Below are 20,795 nucleotides of genomic sequence, written 5' to 3'. Positions count from 1 at the left end.
AGTCGGGAATTCAGTGCAAGTGGGATCTCGCGGGTGAGTATTTCTCAAGCTGTAATTCAGATTAACGGTCAGACTTTGAATTCGAACTTTAAAGCTGCAAGGCTAGTTAAGATACCTGGTTAACAGAAGCTGCCTGGCAGTCATTCAGCTGAACGTGGCCTGCCTGTATAATTACTGCAGCAGGAAGCCGGCTGAGTAGCTGTAACTTGGGTGGGAGTCACAAGCTCTCTATAAAAACAGGAGGGTTTTGCTACCGCACAGAGTGGGGAAGCACAGGGAACAGAGTGCTTCATGAACGGAAGGCTAAGTCGGGAAACAAAAACAAAAATACCTGGAAAAAACTCAGCAGGTCTGACAGCATCTGCGGAGAGGAACACAGTTAACGTTTCGAGTCCGAATGACTCTTCGTCAGAACTAAGGAAAAATAGAAGAGAGGTGAAATGTAAGCTGGTTTAAGGTCGGGGGGGGGGGGGGGGGGGGGGGGGGACGACAGGTAGAGCTGGATGGAGGGCCAGTGATAGGTGAAGATTGCCAAAAGATGTCACAGACAAAAGGACAAAGAGGCGTTGACGGTGGTGATATTATCTAAGGAATGTGCTAATAGGTGACATTAAGGGTGGAAAGCAGGACGAGCAAGGGACAGATAGCCCGAGTGGGGGTGGGGTGGGGGGGGAAGGGGTCGAAATAGGCTAAAAGGTAGAGATACAGCAATGGATGGAAATAAATTTAAATATAACGGAAATAGGTGGGAAAAGAAAAAGATATATAAATTATTGGAAAAAGGGGGGATCGGAAAGGGGGTGGGGAAGGAGGAGAGAGAGTTCATGATCTAAAGTTGTTGAACTCAATATTCAGTCCGGAAGTGCCTAGTCGGAAGATGAGGTGAATTTGGTGCAAGTGGGAATTCAGTGCGGAGAAGGAAGAAGATGCTGTTTTTTGATTCTTTTTGTTCCACTTCCAGTAGCTGGTGATGATTTTTTTTTGGCAAGTTCAGAGACTGTAACTTGCTATAATGTTAGCTAACTAACTATCTGACTATTTAAATAAATAGGTCAAACAGACATGGCAGGGCTGCTGGTGTGCCGTGACTATAACACGTGGGAATCTGTGGAATGCATTGCGGTCCCAGTCAACCATATCTGTCGTAAGCGTCTGCGGCCTAAGCAACTTTGGCTCAGAGTTACCTGGGCACTTTGTTCCAGGAGGCAGTCAGCCCTTGGGTTAGGTAGATCTTTACAGTTGATCAATGGACGTGGATGGGAGGTTGTGACAACGAGTCAGGCAGGCATGGGGATCCATCCTGTCATGACGGAGGTGCCTCAGCCCTTGACTTTGACCAACAGGTACGAGGTACTTGCTGTCTGCATTGATGAAAACAAGGACCGCAGGGTGGATGAGCAAACTGACTATTGTAGCGTGGTGCAGAATACCATTCAGGTGGGAGGAATGAAAAGGAATTTGGCAGCGATAGGGGCCAGCATAGGCAGAGGGATGGATACCGTCCCCTGCAGCCAGGACCGGGAGCTTTGAAGGTTGTGCTCCCTGCTTGGTGCCACGTTCAAAGACATCTCCTCAAGGCTGGAGACAAACTTGGATCGGGAGGGGGAAGATCTGGTTGTCAAGGTCCACGTAGGAACCAATGACGTAGGCAGAACGAGGAATAGTGTTCTGCTGAGAGAGTTTGTGGAATTAGGGTTCAAATTAAAACGCAAGACCTCAAAAAGGATTCTGGATTGTGAATTGGATTGGCCTCTGGGTTGTGACCTGAGCCCCGTGCCAATTGGCATTGGGTCAGGCAGCTTCGAGGGTCAAACACGTGGCTGATAAGAGTGGTGTGGGAAGAAGGGGTTTTGATTTATGGGTCGCTGGAATCAGTACTCAGGGAAGAGGGAGCTGTTCCATTGGGATGGGCTGTTCTTAAAGCAGGGTGAAATCAATGTCGGCCGTGGATGGGGCTTTAAACTGACAGTGGGGAGGGGGTAGGGTTCTGGTGAAGGGAGGTTTAGAAATCCAATGAGGAAAGTCGAGGCAATAGAACAGCGCAGGTGTGGATAAAGACAAGCAAAATGGGACAGGAGGGGACAGAAAGTTTAACGGTAATAGTGCATCAGGAAAATCCATGCAGGGAATACCAGTAAAACGTAAAACTTTTACAAGAATGTAAATAGGAGGAGAGTAGCTAAAGTAAACGTTGGTCTCTTAGAGGCAGATGCAGGAGAAATTATCATAAGGAGTGAGGAAACGGTGGATATTTTGAAAAAAAGTATTTTTTGTCCGTTTCACAGTTGAAGATACATACCAGATATCGACCTAGGGTCTAATAAGAGTGCAAAAAATAAAGGTCATTAATGTCAGAGAAACAGTACTGACTAAAATCCGACAAATCCCCACGACCTGATGGCCTACATCCTAGGGTTTTAAAAGAGATAGCTGCAGAGACAGATTGGAAATTAGAAAATGTAACACCACTATTCAAAAAAACAGGGAACTACAGGTCAGTTAGCCTGATATCAATTGTCGGAAAGTGCTAGAATCTATTATTAAGGAAGACTTAACAATGCACTTCGAAAATCACAGTATGATCAGACAAAGTCAACATGATTTTACAAAAGGGAAATTGGGTTTGACAAAATGTATTCAGAGTTTTCTCAGAATGTAACTAATAGGTTGGATAAAGGGGACCCAGTTGATGTAGAATACTTGGATTTCCATAAAGCATTCAATATTAACAAAAGATTCATACTCAAGATAAGGGCTCGTGCAGTTGGGGGGTCATAGATTAACATGGATAGAGAATAACTGGGGCATTTTCAAGCTGGCTATTGGAGTGCCACAGGGATCAGTGCTGGGGCCTGACCTATTTAAAATCTATATTAATGACTTACATACGTTACTCTCTGTCTCTTCATCCAAGTTTCTTGAAGATGCAAAGCTCGGTAGGAATGTAAGTTGTGAGGATACAAAGAGGCTGCAAAGAGACATGGACAGGTTAAGTGAGTGGGCAACAAGGTGGAAGATGGTGAGCTGGAGTATAATGCGGGTTGAGGCTTTTCACTTTGGTAGTAAGAACAGGAAAGCAGAATTTTTTTAAAAGGTGTGCAACCTGAAAATGTTGATGTTCAGAGGGACTTGGGTATATTTGTACAAGAAATACTGGTTTAGCAAGCAATTAGGGTATCTAAATGGCATGGTGGCCTTTATTGTGAGGGGATTGGAGTACAAGAATAAAGAAGTCTTTCTACAATTGTACAAGGCTTTGGTGAGACCACTCGGGTACTGTAGTGGAATAAGGTGTCCATATTTAAGGAATGATACACCTGCATTGGAGTTGGTGTGGCAAAGGTTCTCTAGACTGGTCCCTGTGGTAAAATGGTTGTCCTCTGATGAGAGGCTGAGTAAAATGGTCTCTGGAGTTTCGAAGAATGAGAGGTAATCTCATTGAAGCATACAAGATCTTGGAAGGGGCTTGACAGGGTATAGGGAGGTTGTTTCCCCTGGCTGGGGATCTAGAACACGAGAGTGTAATCTCTGGTTAAAGGGTCCACCATTTAGGACTGCGATAGGTGAAATTACTTCACTCAAAGGGGTGTGAATCTTTGGAATTATCTTCACCAGAGCATTGTGAATACATTTAAGGATGGGATAGATTGATGTTTGGTCTCTCAAGGAATTGAGGGATATGGGGAACAGGTGGGAAAATGGGGTCGAAGCTGAAGATAAGCCATGATCATATTGAATGGCGCAGAAGGCTCAACAAGCTGATAGGTCTGCTGCTGCTCCTATTTCTTATGTTCTTAAAAGGGAGAGGGTTAAACTCAGCTACCTGAGGCCAGTCAGCCTAATGCCAGTGGGAAGACTTAGGTCAAATCTTTCTTTCATTTATCATAAAGGCAAATCGTGTTTGACTAACGATTGAGTTCTTTGCTGAAATAATGGAAAAGGTTGATAAAGATAGTGTGGTTGATGTGTTTATGGACTTTCATAAGGCATTTGATAAAGTACCGCTTAATAGATTTGTGACTTGAGTGTGGACATATGAACTAGGTGAAGGAGTAGGGGGCCATTGGGCACCTCGAGCCTGCTCCGCCATTCAATAAGACCGTGACTGATCGGATTGTAACCTCAATTCCACATTCTCACCTACACCCGATAACCTTTCACCCCCTTGCTTATCAAGAATCTAGCTACATCTGACTTAAAAGTATTCAAAGACTCTGCTTCCACCGCCTTTTGAGGAAGGGAGTTCGAAAGATTCACCACCCTCAGAAAAAAAAATTCTCCTCATCGCTGTCTTAAATGGGCGACACAGTGGCCCCTAGTTCTAGATTCTCCCACAAGAGGAAACATCCTCTCCCCGTTCATCCTATCAAGAGCCCTCAGGATCTGACAGGTTTCAATCAAGTCATCTCTTACTCTTCTAAGCCTAGCCTGTCCAGCCTTTCCTCATAAGACAACTCGCCCATTCCGGATATTAGTCTGCTCTGAACTGCTTGCAACGCATTTACATCCTTCCCTGAATAAGGTGACCAATACTGTGCACGGTACTCCAGCTGTGGTCTCACCAATGCCTTTACACGGGTACAGGGCCTCAGTAATAGGAGCCTACGCTGATAAGGTTTATTGAAGTGGGGAGGGAGAAGCCTCATATGCAGCATAAACGCCAGAATGGAGCAGCTGACCAAGTGGCCTGGTACTGTGATAAAAACAAAAAACTGCGGATGCTGGAAATCCAAAACAAAAACAGAATTACCTGGAAAAACTCAGCAGGTCTGGTAGCATCGGCGGAGAAGAACACAGTTGACGTTTCGAGTCCTCATGACCCTTCAACAGAACTAAGTAAAAATAGGAAAGGGGTGAAATATAAGCTAGTTTAAGATGGTGGGGGGCGGGGCGGGGGGGGGGGAGGTGGAGAAGGGGGGGTGGTTGTTGGGACAAGCAAGCAGTGATAGGAGGAGATAACTAAAAGATGTCACAGAGAAAAGAACAAATAGGTGTTGAAGGTGGTGATATTATCTAAAAGAATGTGCTAATTAAGAGTGGAGAGCAGGACAAGCAAGGTACAGCTCTAGTGGGGGTGGGGTGAAATAAACCATGGGTGGAATACATTTAAAAATAATGGAAATCGGTGGGAAAAGAAAAATCTATATAAATTATTGGAAAAAACAAAAGGGAGGGGGAAGAAACGGAAAGGGGGTAGGGATGGAGGAGGGAGTTCAAGATCTAAAGTTGTTGAACTCAATATTCAGTCCAGAAGGCTGTAAAGTGCCTAGTCGGAAGATGAGGTGCTGTTCCTCCAGTTTGCGTTGAGCTTCACTGGAACAATGCAGCAAGCCAAGGACAGACATGTGGGCAAGGGAGCAGGGTGGAGTGTTAAAATGGCAAGCGACAGGGAGGTCTGGGTCATTCTTGCGGACAGACTGAAGGTGTTCTGCAAAGCGGTCGCCCAGTCTGCGTTTGGTCTCTCCAATGCAGAGGAAACCGCATTGGGAGCAACGAATGCAGTAGACTAAGTTGGGGGAAATGCAAGTGAAATGCTGCTTCACTTGAAAGGAGTGTTTGGGCCCTTGGACGGTGAGGAGAGAGGAAGTGAAGGGGCAGGTGTTGCATTGAGTTCAACAACTTTAGATCTTGAACTCCCTCCTCCATCCCCACCCCCTTTCCGTTTCTTTCCCCCTCCCTTTTGTTTTTTCCCAATAATTTATATAGATTTTTCTTTTCCCGCCGATTTCCATTATTTTTAAATGTATTCCACCCATGGTTTATTTCACCCCACCCCCACTAGAGCTACCTTGCTCGTCCTGCTCTCCAATCTTAATTAGCACATTTTTTTAGATAATATCACCACCTTCAACGCCTCTTTGTTCCTTTGTCTGTGACATCTTTTGGTTATCTCCTCCTATCACTGCTTGCTTGTCCCTACAACCACCCCACCTTCTTCCCCCCTCCTCCCCCCCGCACCCCCCCCTCCCCACCACCTCCCCCTTCCCCCCCCCACTTCTCCCCCCTCCCCCCCCAACCAACCAGCTTATATTTCACCCCTTTCCTATTTTTACTTAGTTCTGTTGAAGGGTCATGAGGACTCGAAACGTCAACTGTGTTCCTCTCCGCCGATGCTGCTAGACCTGCTGAGTTTTTCCAGGTAATTCTGTTTTTGGCCTGGCTCTGTGCTGTACATGGTGGGTAACACCACAAACGGTCAAATTAAGGGAACACGGTTTGAAAGATTAAACAGCAGTTCAAAAATGGACAAAACTTTTATCTATTCCACGTTCAGGTTGGCCCACGTATCCGCAGGGCCGCGCGCTACAGAGCGTGGTGAACTTGCTGGTGTTTCAGCAGGTGGGACGATCGAGTGAACCCTTTCCCGCACACGGAGCAGGTGAACGGCCTCTCCCCGGTGTGGATTTGCTGGTGGGTCAGCAGGTTGAAGGATCGGGTGAACCCCTTGCCGCACACGGAGCAGATGAACGGCCTCTCTCCGGCGTGCAGGCGCTGGTGTTTGTGCAGCGTGGGCGACTCGCTGAATCCCTTCCCGCACAGGGAGCAGGTGTACGGCCTCTCTCCGGCGTGACCTCGCCGGTGTGCCAGCAGGCGGGACGGGCAGGTGAACCGCTTGCCGCACGCGGAGCAGGTGAACAGCCTCTCCCCGGTGTGCAGGCGCTGGTGTCTCCTCAAATCCCGGGAGGTTTTAAAACTCTTGCCGCAGTCGGGGCAGGGGAAGGGTCTCTCGTCGGTGTGGACGAGCTGGTGCGCCAGCAGGTTGGAAGAGCGGGTGAATCCCTTCCCGCACACCGAGCAGGTGAACGGCCTCCTCCGAGCTCCCTCCGGCTGGCGACTCGGAGGCCCCTGGGGCTCTTGACAGCTCTTCCCACCGTCGCGGCGTTTCGCAGGCCTCTCCCTGGCGTGGACGGGCTGGTGTCGCAGCAGGTGGGAGGTTTGAGAGAAGCCCTTGCCGCACATGGAGCAGGTGAACGGCCTCTCCCCGGTGTGAATTTGCTGGTGTCTCAGCAGGTGGGAGGAGCGAGTGAACTCCATGCCGCACGCGGGGCAGGTGAACAGGTTCTCCCCGGTGTGGAGCCGCTGGTGTCTCCTCAGCTCCTGGTAGAGTTTGTAGCACTTCCCGCAGTCGGAGCAGATAAACGGCCGCTCGTCGGTGTGAACCTGCTGGTGGGTCAGCAGGTTGGAGGAGCGAGCGAATCCTTTCCCGCAGACCGAGCAGGTGAATGGCCTCTCGCCCGAGTGCAGGAGCTGGTGAGCCAGCAGATTCGAGGACCGGGTGAACCCTTTCCCGCACACGGAGCAGGTGAACGGCCTCTCCCCGGTGTGCACGCGCAGGTGTTCCCTCAGATTCTGGGACCTCTTGAAGCTCTTCCCGCAGTCTGAGCACTCGAACGGCCTCTCCTCGGTGTGAACGAGCTGGTGCGCCGTCAGGTCGCGGGGGCTTTTAAAGCTCTTGCCACAGTCGGGGCACTGGCACGGTCGCTCCTCGGTGTGAACCAGCTGGTGTGCTTCCAGGTGGGAGAGGCACACAAATCCCTTTTCGCACACGGAGCAGACGAACCGGCTCTCCCAGGTGCGGGGGTGCCGATGAACTCCCAGCGCGGTCGGGGATCTGAATCCTCTCACGCCTTTACGCGCTTCCTCCTCGCCGTGACGGCGTACGTGTCTCTCCAGGTCAGGCGATCGGCTGAAGGCGAGTCCGCCCACGGGACAATTGTACTGTCCGTCCGCGTGCCAAATGCTGTCCTCTCCTTCCGTGTGCAAAGGCCGATGGTATTCGAGTCCAAACGAACTGAGCGGCTCCGTCAGGTCTTGGCGTGACGTCTGGCCCGAGCTTCCTGTCTGTGACCGATCCATTTCTACGACCCTGTAAAGTGACCATAGAAAGGGTGGGGGGGGGTGATGTAGAAAGTTGTTTCACATTCCTCGTGGGGCAGGGAAGCAGGTTCTGATCAGGGCACCAACTGCTGGGCAAGTTGGTTGAAAAGAATAAATCGGTGATGGCGGGCTGCAATAGCGGCAAGCCCCAGCCGCCGGCACGTGCCAAGGGGGCCACCTACCCCCCTGCCCCGATTCCCACTCCCGTCCCCCACACACACACACCCCCGCCCCCCTCCCAGCTTTTTGTGCTGAGCTGTGCAGGGTGAACCATTCTCCCCTGGGCCCCTAAGCTGCAGGCTGCTGCATGTAGAGAGGCTCTCTTTGTAAATCCGGTGTCCGTTCAGGGTCACGATCAGAAAGGGGAGATGAGCTTTTCCCGGGATCTGACTTGGTGGGGGTGGGGTGGGGTGGGGTGGGGTTGGGAGGGGGGTGGGGTGTGGTGAAGGGAACAAACATGAGGCTCCATGGATCGGGGCATCAAAGAGAGCCGCTCCAGATTGGCGGAGTGCCGCGTGATGGTCATGTGACCCAGCCACCGCGGCCTGAATGACGCCCCCGCGGCAGGGTCACATGACCTGGATCCGCAGCGTGATTGATGCGAGCTTCTTCGAATCATAGAATTGTTGCAGCACTGAGGGAGGCCGTTCGGCCCGGCCTGTCTGTGTCAGCTCTCTGGGCGATGGTAGTTCAGTTAGTGCCACTTTCCCTGTACCCCTGTAAGTTTGCTTGCTGCAGGAGCTTAACCAATTCCCTTTCGAAAGCCTCGATTGAACCTGCCTCCCCCACACTCTCAGATCCTAACCGCTCGCTGCATGAAAAAGCTTCTCCTCAAGTCTCCATTGCTTCTTTCACCAATCGCCTTCCATCTGAGCCCCTCTGATTCTCCACCCTTCCCCCAATGGGAACGGTTCCTCCCTAGCGACTCTGTCCAGACCCCCTCATGATTTTGAACACCTCGATCAAATCTCCTCTCAAACCTTCTCTTCTCCAAGCAGAACAGTCCCGACTCCTCCAATCTATCCACGTAACTGAAGTTCCTCATCCCTGGAGCCATTCTCGAGAATCTTTTCTCCACTCTCTTCTAATGTCTTCACATCCTTCCTAAAGTGTGGCTCCCAGAACGGGATGCAACATTCCAGTTGAGGCTGAACCAGTGTTTATACACGTTTAACATAACTTCCTTGCTTTTGTGCACTGTGCCTCGGTTTATAAAGCCCATGAACCCATGTGCCGCCTTAGCCACTTTCTCAACCTGTCCTGCCTGTTAATGTTGAATTTGTGCTGCAGTAGAATAAATACATGCTCTAAGTTGGTAACTAAGCACAGATGTCCCCAGTTGGGGAAGGATTAGGGAATCATTGCAAGAGTACATGAACCAGTTCACTCTGGGTGTCTGGGTTTACAAATAAGGGTTCTCCTATTTAAGACGGAGATGAGAAGAAATTTTTTCCCTCACAAGGTCGTGAATCTTTGGAACTCTCTTCCCCAGAGAGCGGTGAGGGCAGTACCATTGAATATTTTTAAGCCAGAGGTAGATAGATTGTTGACGAACAAGGGAGTCAAAGGTTATTGAGGCGGGAATGTGGAGTTCAGGCCACAATCGGATCAGCCGTGATTTTATTGAGGGGCGGAGCAGGCTCAAGGGGTCAAATGCCCTACTCCTGCTTCTAATTCATATGTTCGTATGTCTATGCAGTGACGTGGAAGATCAGACATGGTCTCACTGAACAGAGGAATACCCTGGCAGGTCAGAATTAACTCTTCCCTGTTCCTTTGTGCGTTCTCTTCATCAAATTGGACCGCCTCTGGGAGACTCCCATGGCAGGCTGGTTATCACATGGTAGAGCCAGTCCCAATAGCAACCACCTCTATTTAAAAACACCGGTATGCCAGTGACAGCCCGATGCCCCCCACACCAACACTACCCACCCCCTCTTCACGGGTTCAACAACTGCCAAGGTCCCCCTTCTTCCTCCATACACCACTTGTGATGTTCCATGTTCAGCGGAAGGAGTGACAGTGTGAGGGATCTGGATTAACATCAGTACAGATACAGTCAGCCACACAGGGCGCTGGGGGAGAGGTTACTGAGTGACAGTGTGAGAGAGCTGGATTAACATCAGGACAGATACAGTCAGTAACACAGGGCGCTGGGGGAGAGGGGTTACTGAGTGACAGTGGGAGGGAGCTGGATTAACATCAGGACAGATACAGTCAGTAACACAGGGCGCTGGGGGAGAGGGGTTACTGAGTGACAGTGTGAGGGAGCTGGATTAACATCAGGACAGATACAGTCAGTAACAGGGCACTGGGGGAGAGGGGTTACTGAGTGACAGTGTGAGGGAGCTGGATTAACGTCAGGACAGATACAGTCAGTAACACAGGGCGCTGGGGGAGAGGGGTTACTGAGTGACAGTGTGAGGGAGCTGCATTAACATCAGTACAGATACAGTCAGTAACACAGGGTGCTGGGGGGAGAGGAGTTACTGAATGACAGTGTGAAGGAGCTGGATTAACATCAGGACAGATACAGTCAGTAACAGATAGAGGCTGGGAATTGTATGGTGATTAACTCCCCTCCTGACTCCTCAAAGCCACCATCTACAAGGCACAAGTCAGGAGTGTGATAGAATAATCTCTACTTGCCTGGATGAGTGCAGCTCCAACAACACCCAAGAAGCTCGACACCATCCAGCTTCTTTTGATTGGCAACATATTCACAAACATTCACTCTCTCCACCACCGACACACAGTAGCAGCAGTGCGTGTACCATCTACAAGATGCACTGCGGCAACTCACCAAAGCTCCTTCAACAGCACCTTCCAAACCCACAGCCACTACCACCTAGAAGGACAAGGGCAGCAGACACATGGGGACCACCACCACCTGGAAGTTCCCCCCCAAGTCACTCACCATCCTGACTTGGAAATATATCAGCCGTTCCTTCACTGTCGCTGGGTCAAAATCCTGGAACTCCCTCCCTAACAGCGCTGTGGGTGTACCTACACCACACGGGACAAAATCCTGGAACTCCCTCCCTAACAGCGCTGTGGGTGTACCTACACCACACGGGACAAAATCCTGGAACTCCCTCCCTAACAGCGCTGTGGGTGTACCTACACCACACGGGACAAAATCCTGGAACTCCCTCCCTAACAGCACTGTGGGTGTACCTGCACAATATGGACTGCAGCGGTTCAAGAAGGCAGCTCACCACCACCTTCTCAAGGGGCAACTAGGGATGGGCAATAAATGCTGGGCCCGGCCAGCGAAGTCCACATCCCCTAAACGAAAAATAATCTCACTTTCTTTGAGACACTGTTGAATTCTTACCTTTTAAACCAATTTTTTGGTCGTGAGCGAATGTCTCCTTACATGGCTCGGTGTCAAATTTTGCTTGACAGGGCTGCTATATAAATGCAAGTTGTTGTTGTTGTCTGAACAGTGAGAAACAGCTGGCTCTGGAAGCCCCGCCCCTCCGTCGCTCCCATTGGTTGGAGGACCAGGAGCCCGCCTTAGTCCTCCAGCCTCCTTCCGCTCTCTCTATTGGTCGGACTGCACGTCAATCATTGCCGCGGTGCTGATCACGTGCTCCCAGCTCGCCTGCCAACAGACACAAGGCGCCGCTTCTGCCCGGTGCCGTGGGGGGGTGGGAGGGGCTAGCAGTCGGACGTTTCGGCTTGTATTTTCTCTTGTCGATCACACCCGTCCCGCGCGTTGCTCTCCCATCAAACCCACTCTCCGCCAGCCGGTGGCGCGGGCTCGCAACGGTTCCCCCAGAATGAGTGGCGATGCTGCGCAGGCGCGTCAGCGGCCCGATGGTCGGCTTGGCGGGCATGCGCGTTGGCGTTTTGCCACGCTGCCTGGCGCATGCGCTCTTTGGAGTGGCGGCTTGCGGCTGTCGGAGAGCGCGCGGTGACCTCGGGGTCAGAGCGGCGAGGGCAGATCGGGCTGTTTCTGGCGCGCTGGCGATTGTGGGTAGGGGTGTCCGCCATTGGAACGGGCTCTGCCATGATGGCGGGTAGAAACAAACTGAAGCAATGGGACTGGAGTAAGTAATCCAGGGGCCGAGGCTAATGCTCTGGCGACATGGATTCAAATCCCACCAGAGCAACTGGTGGAATTAAAATTCAATTAATAAAATCTGGAATTGAAAATTAATCTCAGTAATGGTGACCATGAAACTATCATTGATTGTCGTAAAAAAAAAACCCATCTGATTCACTAATGTCCTCCAGGGAAGGAAAGCTACCATCCCTACCTGGTCTGGCCTATATGTGACTCCAGACCCACAGCATTGTGGTTGACTCTTAAATGCCCTCTGAAATAGGCTAGCAAGCCACTCAGTTCAAGAACAACTATGGATGGGCAACAAATGCTGGTCTTGCCAGTGACGTCCACACCTCATAAAAACAATAAGGGGAAAAAAAGAGGGAGGTCATGCCTAACAAATTTGATTGAATTTTTCGAGGAGGTGATCAGGTGTGTAGATGAGGGTAGTGCAGTTGATGTAGTTTATATGGGTTCCAGCAAAGCCTTTGACAAGGTCCCACATGGGAGACTTATAAAGAAGGCAAATGCACATGGGATACAGGGTAATTTGATAAGGTGGATTCAAAATTGGCTTAGTTGTAGGAGACAGAGGGTGATGACAGAAGGCTGCTTTAGTGACTGGAAGCCTGTGTCCTGTGGTGTACCACAGGGATCTGTGCTGGGTCCCCTATTATTCGTCATTTATATAAACAACATAGATGACTATGTGGGGGGTTGGCTTAGTAAGTTTACGGATGACACAGTGAGGTTGAGTGTCTTGAGCTACAGTAAGATATAGACGGGATGGTCAAATGGGCAGATAAGTGGCAGATGGAATTTAACCCTGAAAAGTGTGAGGTGATACACTTTGAAAGGAGAAATTTGACAAGGAAGTATTCAATGAACGGCATGGCACGAGGAAGTTCTGAGGAACAAAAGGACCTTGGCGTGTGTGTCCATAGGTCTCTGAAGGTGGAGGGGCATGTTGGTGAAGTGGTGTAAAAGGCATATGGGACGCTTGCCTTTATCAATGGAGGCATAGATTACAAAAGTAGGGAGGTCATGTTGGAGTTGTATAGAACCTTGGTGAGGCCACAGCTGGAGTACTGTGTGCAGCTCTGGTCGCCACATTATAGGAAGGATGTGATTGCACTGGAGGGGGTGCAGACTTGGGTTGTTTTCGTTGGAGCAGAGAAGACTGAGGGGCGACCTGATCGAGGTGTACAAGATTATGAGGGGCATGGACAGGGTGGATAGCAGCTGTTCCCCTTAGTTGAAGGGTCAGTCACAAGGGGGCATAACTTCAAGGTGAGGGGCAGGAGGTTTAGGGGGGATGTGAGGAAAAACTTTTTTACCCAGATGGTGGTGACGGTCTGGAATGCGCTGCCTGGGAGGGTGGTGGAGGCGGGTTCCCTCACATCCTTTAAAAAGTACCTGGATGAGCACTTGGCACGTCATAACATTCAGGGCTATGGGCCAAGTGCTGGTAAATGGGATTAGGTAGGTAGGTCAGGTGTTTCTCATATGTCGGTGCAGACTTGATGGGCTGAAGGGCCTCTTCTGCACCGCAATTCTGTGATTCACGGGATGCGAGCATCGCTGGCTAGACCAGTATTTATTGCCCATCCCTAATTGCCCCTTGAGAAGGTGGTGGTGAGCCGCCTTCTTGAACCGCTGCAGTCCATGTAGTGTAGGTAGACCCACAGTGCCGTCAGGGAAGGAGTTCTTGGATTTTCACCCCGCAACAGTGAAGGAACGGCCGATATATTTCCAAGTCAGGATGGTGAGTGTGATGAAGAAAGATGGGAGGAGGTTCGAGTGGAGCATAAATACAGGTATGGACTGGTTGGGCTGAATGGCCTGTTTCTGTGTCATTTATCCTATGTAATGCCATGTAATAATCTAACCTGCAATGCCCTGGTTACATTTTGACGAATCTGCATTAGACTTTTCCCAACACCAGTACATCCTTTCAAATTTAGTCTGGTGTAGCCGAAACATAACTTAGTATAGCTGGAGCAAAATCTCCTCCCCTTTATATTCTAACCCTCCAGGTATAAAGGCTAACATTCCATTAGCTTTCCTAATTTTTTTGTACTTCGCTACATGTCAGTGATCCATGTACATAGACCCATAAATCTCATTGGACCTTAACTGTTCCTAGCTTTTCACCATTTCAAAAATACTCCAATCTGCCCTTTTTTTTGGTGAAGCTTGGGTGATCTCACCTTTACCTGGGTTGAAGCCCACTCACTTGATCTGTCAATATCTGTTTTGCAATTTTATGCTTTCATCCACACTCCCAACTATTCCACCATTCTTTGTGGAAAACCTGAATATACATAATTCTCTGTTGTTTTATTTAAGTCATTAAAATCGTGAATGTTCGAGGCTCCAGTCCTGCTCCTTGTGGGACACCACTTGCCGCTTCCTTCCAATTTGTATACACACCCATTCTCCCTTCCCTCTGCCTTCCACTGTCTAACGAATCACCTACCCAGCTCAATAATCACCCTTCAATTCCATGATTTAATTTCAGCAGTGGAATGGAAACTCGACTGTAGCATTGGAAAGGGAAAAATATAAAATGAGATGTACAAAGGATTGGGAGAGACTGATCGCTCTAGAGCAAGAAATAGTAAGGTATTAGGTAGTGTCAGACTTAGGAAGGAATACAATAAGGTCTAAATTAGGTTTACAGGGCATGAATGTGAATGTGTGAAGCTTGGCAAGTATGGTTGGTGGGCTGCAGGCGTACAAAATAGGAACAGGCGTCACAAGCGATAATGCAGGACAGGCTGGAAAAAGGGCAAGACTGGGGACTCCTGGATACAAGGTGTTCAGGAAAGATCAGGAAGGAAAGAAAGGAGGAGCAGTGGCAGAATGGATTAAAGAAAATATTACAGTGCTGGTGAGGGAGCATGCCCTGGAGGAGTCAAGGACAGAATCTATTTGGTTAGGGTTGAGAAACAATAGGTGTATCATTCCACTTCTGAGTGTTTCCTCCAGGCCACCAACTAGTAGGAAACATAGAGTAATACATTTTCAAGGAGTTTGGCAGAGAGGTACAAGAAGTATAGAGAAGTTATAATGGGGGCCTTAATTATGTTAATATATTCTGGGATAGTAACAGTGTAAAGTAGAGAGGGAGAAGAGTTTCTGAAATATGTTCAGGAGAATTTTCTTGATCAATAAGCTTCTGGTCCAACAATGAAGAAGGCATTGCCGGATCTGCTTCTGGGGAATGAGGTGCATCCAATGGTCCGTAGGGGAACATTTAGGAAACAGTGATCACAATATCATAAGGTTTAGATTAGCTTTGGAAAAGGACAAGGAACAATTTAGGGTAAAAAAAAATATTTAATTGGGAGGAGGGCCAATTTCAGTGGGTTGAAAATGGATCTGTCCCTGGCAAATTGAAATCAAAGGTTAGCAGGCAAAAATGGAATGGTACATCGGGCTGGCTTAGAAGAGGAAATGGTTTGGATAAAGTCCGGAAACATTCCCATGAGGTGTAAGACTTATGCTGTATCTTTGTCTGTGTATTAATATCAGCTGTAGAAATAAGGCCAAGCTTTAAAAACTGGCCTGTATTGGTTTAGAACTGAGGAATAAGTGTAACTACAGAAGCTCTATGTTATCAGTGAGGAATGTGTGTGCTCATGGACAGGCGAATACTGTTCTCATGAACACACCTGCGATTGTGTGCTGCAGTTACAATCGGTAGCCTTGGGAGATTTACCAGAGCAGAAGGAGCCACCTCAACGGGTTTTATTTTGGAGAACAGAATAAAGGAAAACAAGTCACAAGAACAAGAAAAAAAGACAAAGGAGGTTGTAAACTACGCAAGAAAAACCGAAAGTTGCGAGAAGATAAGTGTGTTCTGCTATCCACAAATACAACACGGAAAGTATACAGCTCGCACTGTTCTGTAAATTGCAACCTGAACTTTGCCTTTAGTCTATAAGCTTGTCCTGCCTTTCTCTTAATAAAGTTGCTGCATAAATGAACTTTATTGTCATATCATTATAGAAGCAGGTCAGAGAGGTTTCACTCGACAGATTCATAGGATGGAGGGGTTATCTTCTGAGGAAAGGTTGAGCAGTTTGGGCCTAAACCCATTAGAGTTCAGAAGAATGAGAGGTGGTCCCATTGAACTATAAAAGATCTGAAGGGGACTTGACAGGGTGGACACTGAGAGGATGTTTCATCTTGTTGGGGAGTCTAGAACCGGGGGTCACAGTTTAAAAATTAGGGCTCCCCCATTTAAGACATGAGATAAGGAGAATTTTTTTCTCTCAGAGGGTTGCAGTATGTGGAGTTCTCTTCCCCAGAGAGCAGTGGAGGCTGGGTCACTGAATGTGTTCAAGCTAGAGTTAGACAGATTTTTGATCAGTGAGGGGGTCAAGGGTTATGGGGGTGGGGGGTGGGCAGGGGCAGGCAGGAAAGTGGGGTTGAGGCCACAATCAGATCCACCGTGATCTTATCGCATGGTGGAGCAGACTAGAAGGGCAGAATGGCCTACTCCTGCTCCTAGTTCTTGTGTTTTTGTGTCACGTCTGATCGTATCGTAAGTAAGGGATTAAATCCTCACATGCTGCACTGGGGGTGCCAGCGTAGACTCTTATACTCAAGGCCTGGAGTGGGACTTAAAAGCCAGAACATTTTGATGGGGAGGACAGATCACATTGCACTGCACCACTTCTGAAGCCACTGGTGCATGGTTGGGGGGGGGGGGGGGTGCACGCACTTGGAATTTCAAGTTTAAATTTCCTTTAATTTACCTTTCTGCCCATGTTACAGTTGCTCAACAATTCCCGACTTCCCCAACCTTTGAAATCGAGCCAGTGAGGGCAGGTAGGGCTCTTTCTGAGATTATGGGTAGGGGTGGGTAGGACCAAATTGAAGAGGTGCCGTTCAGTGCTGGATCCAGGTGCTCTCAGGTTCGTTTTTCCCTTGACTCTCTCCCTCTCGGATCTCATAGAAAACTCACACCTCCTGCCACTGGATGTGACTCTGAGCGAACGCTGACTTTACAAAGAGAGCAACAGGGTCGTTTTCGTCTCGGATAGATGACCTTTTACCATGAATGCTCCCCCCGCTACACCCACCATGAATATGGCTTCCTGCAGCTCATGGACCTACCGCGTAGATACAGAGGAGGATGATTGATAGTGTGCTGAGCATACGCAATTCTTACTGTTTGAGATGGGTATCTGTGAAGCAGGAGGCAATTGGCGCAGTCAGGGTCACCAGGACCACTCAGCTTCTGACCTTATTATTCCTTAACCAAAAACATGGATCAAAGAGCTGAACGCTAAAGGTGAGGTGAGAGTAACTGCCCCTGAAATCAAGGCAGCATTTGACTGAGTGCGGCATCAAGCAATCCTAACAAAATTGGAGTCAATGGGAATTGGGAGAATGTTCTATGTTGGTTGGATTCATACCTAGCTCAAAGGAAGATGGTTGTGGTTGTTGGAGGTCAGTCATCTCAGTTCCAGGAGATCACTGCAGGAGTTCCTCAGGGTAGTGTCCTAGGCGCAACCATCTTCAGCTGCTTCATCAATGACCTTCCTTCCATTCTAAGGTCAGAAGTGGGGATGTTCGCTGATTATTGCACAATGTTCAGCATCATTCGCGATTCCTCAGATACTGAAGCAGTCCATGTCCAAATGCAGCAAGACCTGGACAATATCCAGGCTTGGGCTGACAATTGGCAAAAAACATTCGCGCCACACAAGTGTCAGGCAATGACCATCTCCAACAAGAGAGAATCCAACCATCGCCCCTTGACATTCAATGGCATTACCATCACTGAATCCCTGTACACTGTCTTCATCAAACACTCCCAGGACAGGTACAGCACAGGATTAGATACAGAGTAAAGCTCCCTGTACACTGTCCTCATCAAACACTCCCAGGACAGGTACAGCACGGGGTTAGATACAGAGTAAAGCTCCCTCTACACTGTCCCCATCAAACACTCCCAGGACAGGTACAGCACGGGGTTAGATACAGAGTAAAGCTCCCTCTAACTGTCCCCATCAAATACTCGCAGGACAGGTACAGCACGGGGTTAGATACAGAGTAAAGCTCCCTCTCCAATGTCACCACCAAACACTCCCAGCGCAGGTACAGCACAGGGTTAGATACACAGTAAAGCTCCCTCTAACTGTCCCCATCAAACACTCCTAGGACAGGTACAGCACGGGGTTAGATACAGAGTAAAGCTCCCTCTACACTGTCCCCATCAAACACTCCTAGGACAGGTACAGCACGGGGTTAGATACAGAGTAAAGCTGCTGTCCTGGAATTTGAATTCATGTTTTCAGAACATTAATCTGTGCCTCTGGATTTCTGACCCAGTAACATTCCCACTATGCTCCCATGTCCTCAGTTCTGGGGACCACTCCTCAGGAAGATTGTACAACCCTTAGAGAGGATGCAGCACAGGTTCACCAGGCGACATGGGGTGAAAAGGATTATATTATGTGGACACATTGCTTTGCTCTTGAATCTGGGTTTGATATGACTGTGTGGCTCGCTGGGCCACATCAGAGGGCAGTTGAGATTCGGTGTGGGACTGGAGTCACATATAGGACAGTCCGGGGAAGGAGGGCAGGTTTCCATCCCGAAAGGGCATTCGTGGCCTTTTGCTGATGCCAGGTTTTGGTGTGTGTGTTTCTTTTTGAAAAAAAAAACTCCAGGTTTTTAAACTGAAGTGCACATTGCTAAAGTGCTGGGATTGCCGAGTTCACTGGATGAATGCAGCCCCTTTTTTTTGACAAATAGAATATCTGAAAGAACATTACAAAACATTTCAAAATGGCCATCATAATAAATGCCATCATATTCAAGTTTTCCACATAGATCATGAGGTGCTTCAATATAATCAATGAGCATTACAAACATTTCAACATGGTCATTACAGTCAGGCAGTGCAATGCTATTTAAGTTATCTACACAGATCATGTTGCACTCTGAAATGCTTCGATACAATTGTGATACTTGTAGTATTAACTGCATACATTCAGTGTGAGTCATACAGCCTGAGGGGTCTATACAATTCCCAGCCCCTCGGTGCACAATGGCTGAAAGGTCTTAGGCAGCGACCTTTCCCCATTGCACTTTTGCGGCGACTGCTCCAAACTAATACAAACTACTCCAAATAGCGTATCACTCAGCACGTAGTCCTGGACCTTGGAATGTGCCAGTCTGCAACACTTGGCATTGGAAGACCAACAAGTTTCGGGCAGAACAAAGAGCATCTTGCACTGAGTTGATGATCCTCTAGCTGCAGTTGATATTTGCCTCGGTGTGTGTCCCTGGGAACAGCCCGTAGAGCACAAAGTCTTGTGTCACAGAACTGCTCAGGATGAACCTCGACGAAAACCACCGCATCTCCCCCCAGACCTTTTTTGCAAAGGCACAATCCACTTAGAGGTGAACAACGGTCTCTTCCCCACCAGAGCCACCTCGAGGGCAAAATTTGGAGAGAGTGAGACTCCTGGCACGTAGGAAGGATCTGACTGGGAGGGCCTTTCTCACCACCAGCCGAGCTACATCTTGGTGCTTGTTGGAACGTTCTGGCGATGAGGCATTCTGTCAAATAACGACAGGATCCACCATCCCCTTTTCCCGCAGGGTCTCTAGGACGTTACGTGCCGACCACTGCCTGATGGACTTGTGGCCAAAGGTGTTTCTCTGCATAAATGTTTCCACGTGGGACAGGTGGTAAGGCACAATCCAGCTATTTGGAGCGTTCCACGGCAGCGTGGCCAAACCCATCCTCCGCAACACTGGGGACAGGTAGAACGTAGTGACACTTGGTGTTTGTGTACTGAGGATTTAGGCATAGCTTGATGCAGCCATACACAAAGGTGGCCATCAGGATGAGGGCGATGTTGGGCACGTATTTCCCCCTTTGGCTAAAGGTTTGTACATCATGTCCTTGCGACCACGATCCATTTTCGACCTCCAGAGAAAGCGGAAGACGGCACAGGTGATCGCCAGGGCAGAAGAGTAAGGAATGGGCCAGACCTCTCTACAGACAGCAACACCGAGAATGCCTCACATCTGATGACCAGGTTTTTACCGGCAACGGAGAGGAACCATCGCTCTCACATGCCCAGTTTTCTTTTCACCACAGCTACTCACTCCTTCCAGTTTCTAACGCATGCCGTGGCCCCTCCAAACCATACCCCCAGCACTCTCACCCTCAGACAGCCTGACCTGATGGTGAAGGAGACAAAGGATTGGCCAGCCCAGTTCCCAAAGAACACGGCCTCCCTCTTGGCACGTTCACCTTGGCTCCCGAGGCCAGTTCGAACTGGTCACAGATGTTGATCAGTCTGCGTACGGACTGAATCTGAGCAGAAGACGGCGACATCGTCCATGTACAGGGAGGCATTGACCTGAGTGCCTCCACTGCCTGGGATCGTCACTCCTCTTGTGCCTGGATCCTGCCTGATGGACTCAGCAAAGGGATCCATGCAACACACGAACAGGAAAAGGCAAAGAGGGCAGCCCTGCCTGACTCCAGATTTAATTGGACAGGTTTCTGATTCCCACCCATACAATCCAGCTATTTGGAGCATTCCAGGGCAGCGTGGCCAAAACCAACCTCTGCAACACTGGGGGGGGGCAGGTAGAACCTCAGCACTTGGTTTTGTGAATGTGGTTTTTTTTCCAAGTCCAGGTTTTTAAACTGAACTGCACTTTGTCAAAGTGCTGGGGTTGCTGAGTTCACTGGATGAGTGCAGCCTCTGCATTTCTAATCCAGTTCCACAACCGCGCCCGCTCTGCTGCCCTTGGGCTTTAAATACTCGGCTCCTCCCCTGGGCCGCCAATCAGAACATCGCTTTTTTCCCGCTCCCGGCCC

General features: G+C 49.1%; 1 protein-coding gene across 1 annotated transcript; it reads right to left on the bottom strand.

Annotated features, from left to right (window-relative positions):
• Positions 1-6,303: 6,303 nt before the first annotated feature.
• On the bottom strand, positions 6,304-7,857 carry LOC144673615 (uncharacterized). Its single transcript, XM_078535364.1, has 2 exons — positions 6,893-7,857; positions 6,304-6,808 (listed from the first exon to the last, which is right to left on the bottom strand). Exons 1-2 carry the CDS (start codon positions 7,855-7,857, stop codon positions 6,304-6,306), a joined length of 1,470 nt encoding a protein of 489 aa, XP_078391490.1.
• Positions 7,858-20,795: the final 12,938 nt, after the last annotated feature.

This window comes from Cetorhinus maximus, unplaced genomic scaffold, assembly GCF_964194155.1.
Source record: "Cetorhinus maximus unplaced genomic scaffold, sCetMax3.hap1.1 HAP1_SCAFFOLD_410, whole genome shotgun sequence".
In the NCBI taxonomy this organism is placed as follows: Eukaryota; Metazoa; Chordata; class Chondrichthyes; order Lamniformes; family Cetorhinidae; genus Cetorhinus; species Cetorhinus maximus.
This window is presented reverse-complemented; position numbering and strand designations above follow the sequence as displayed.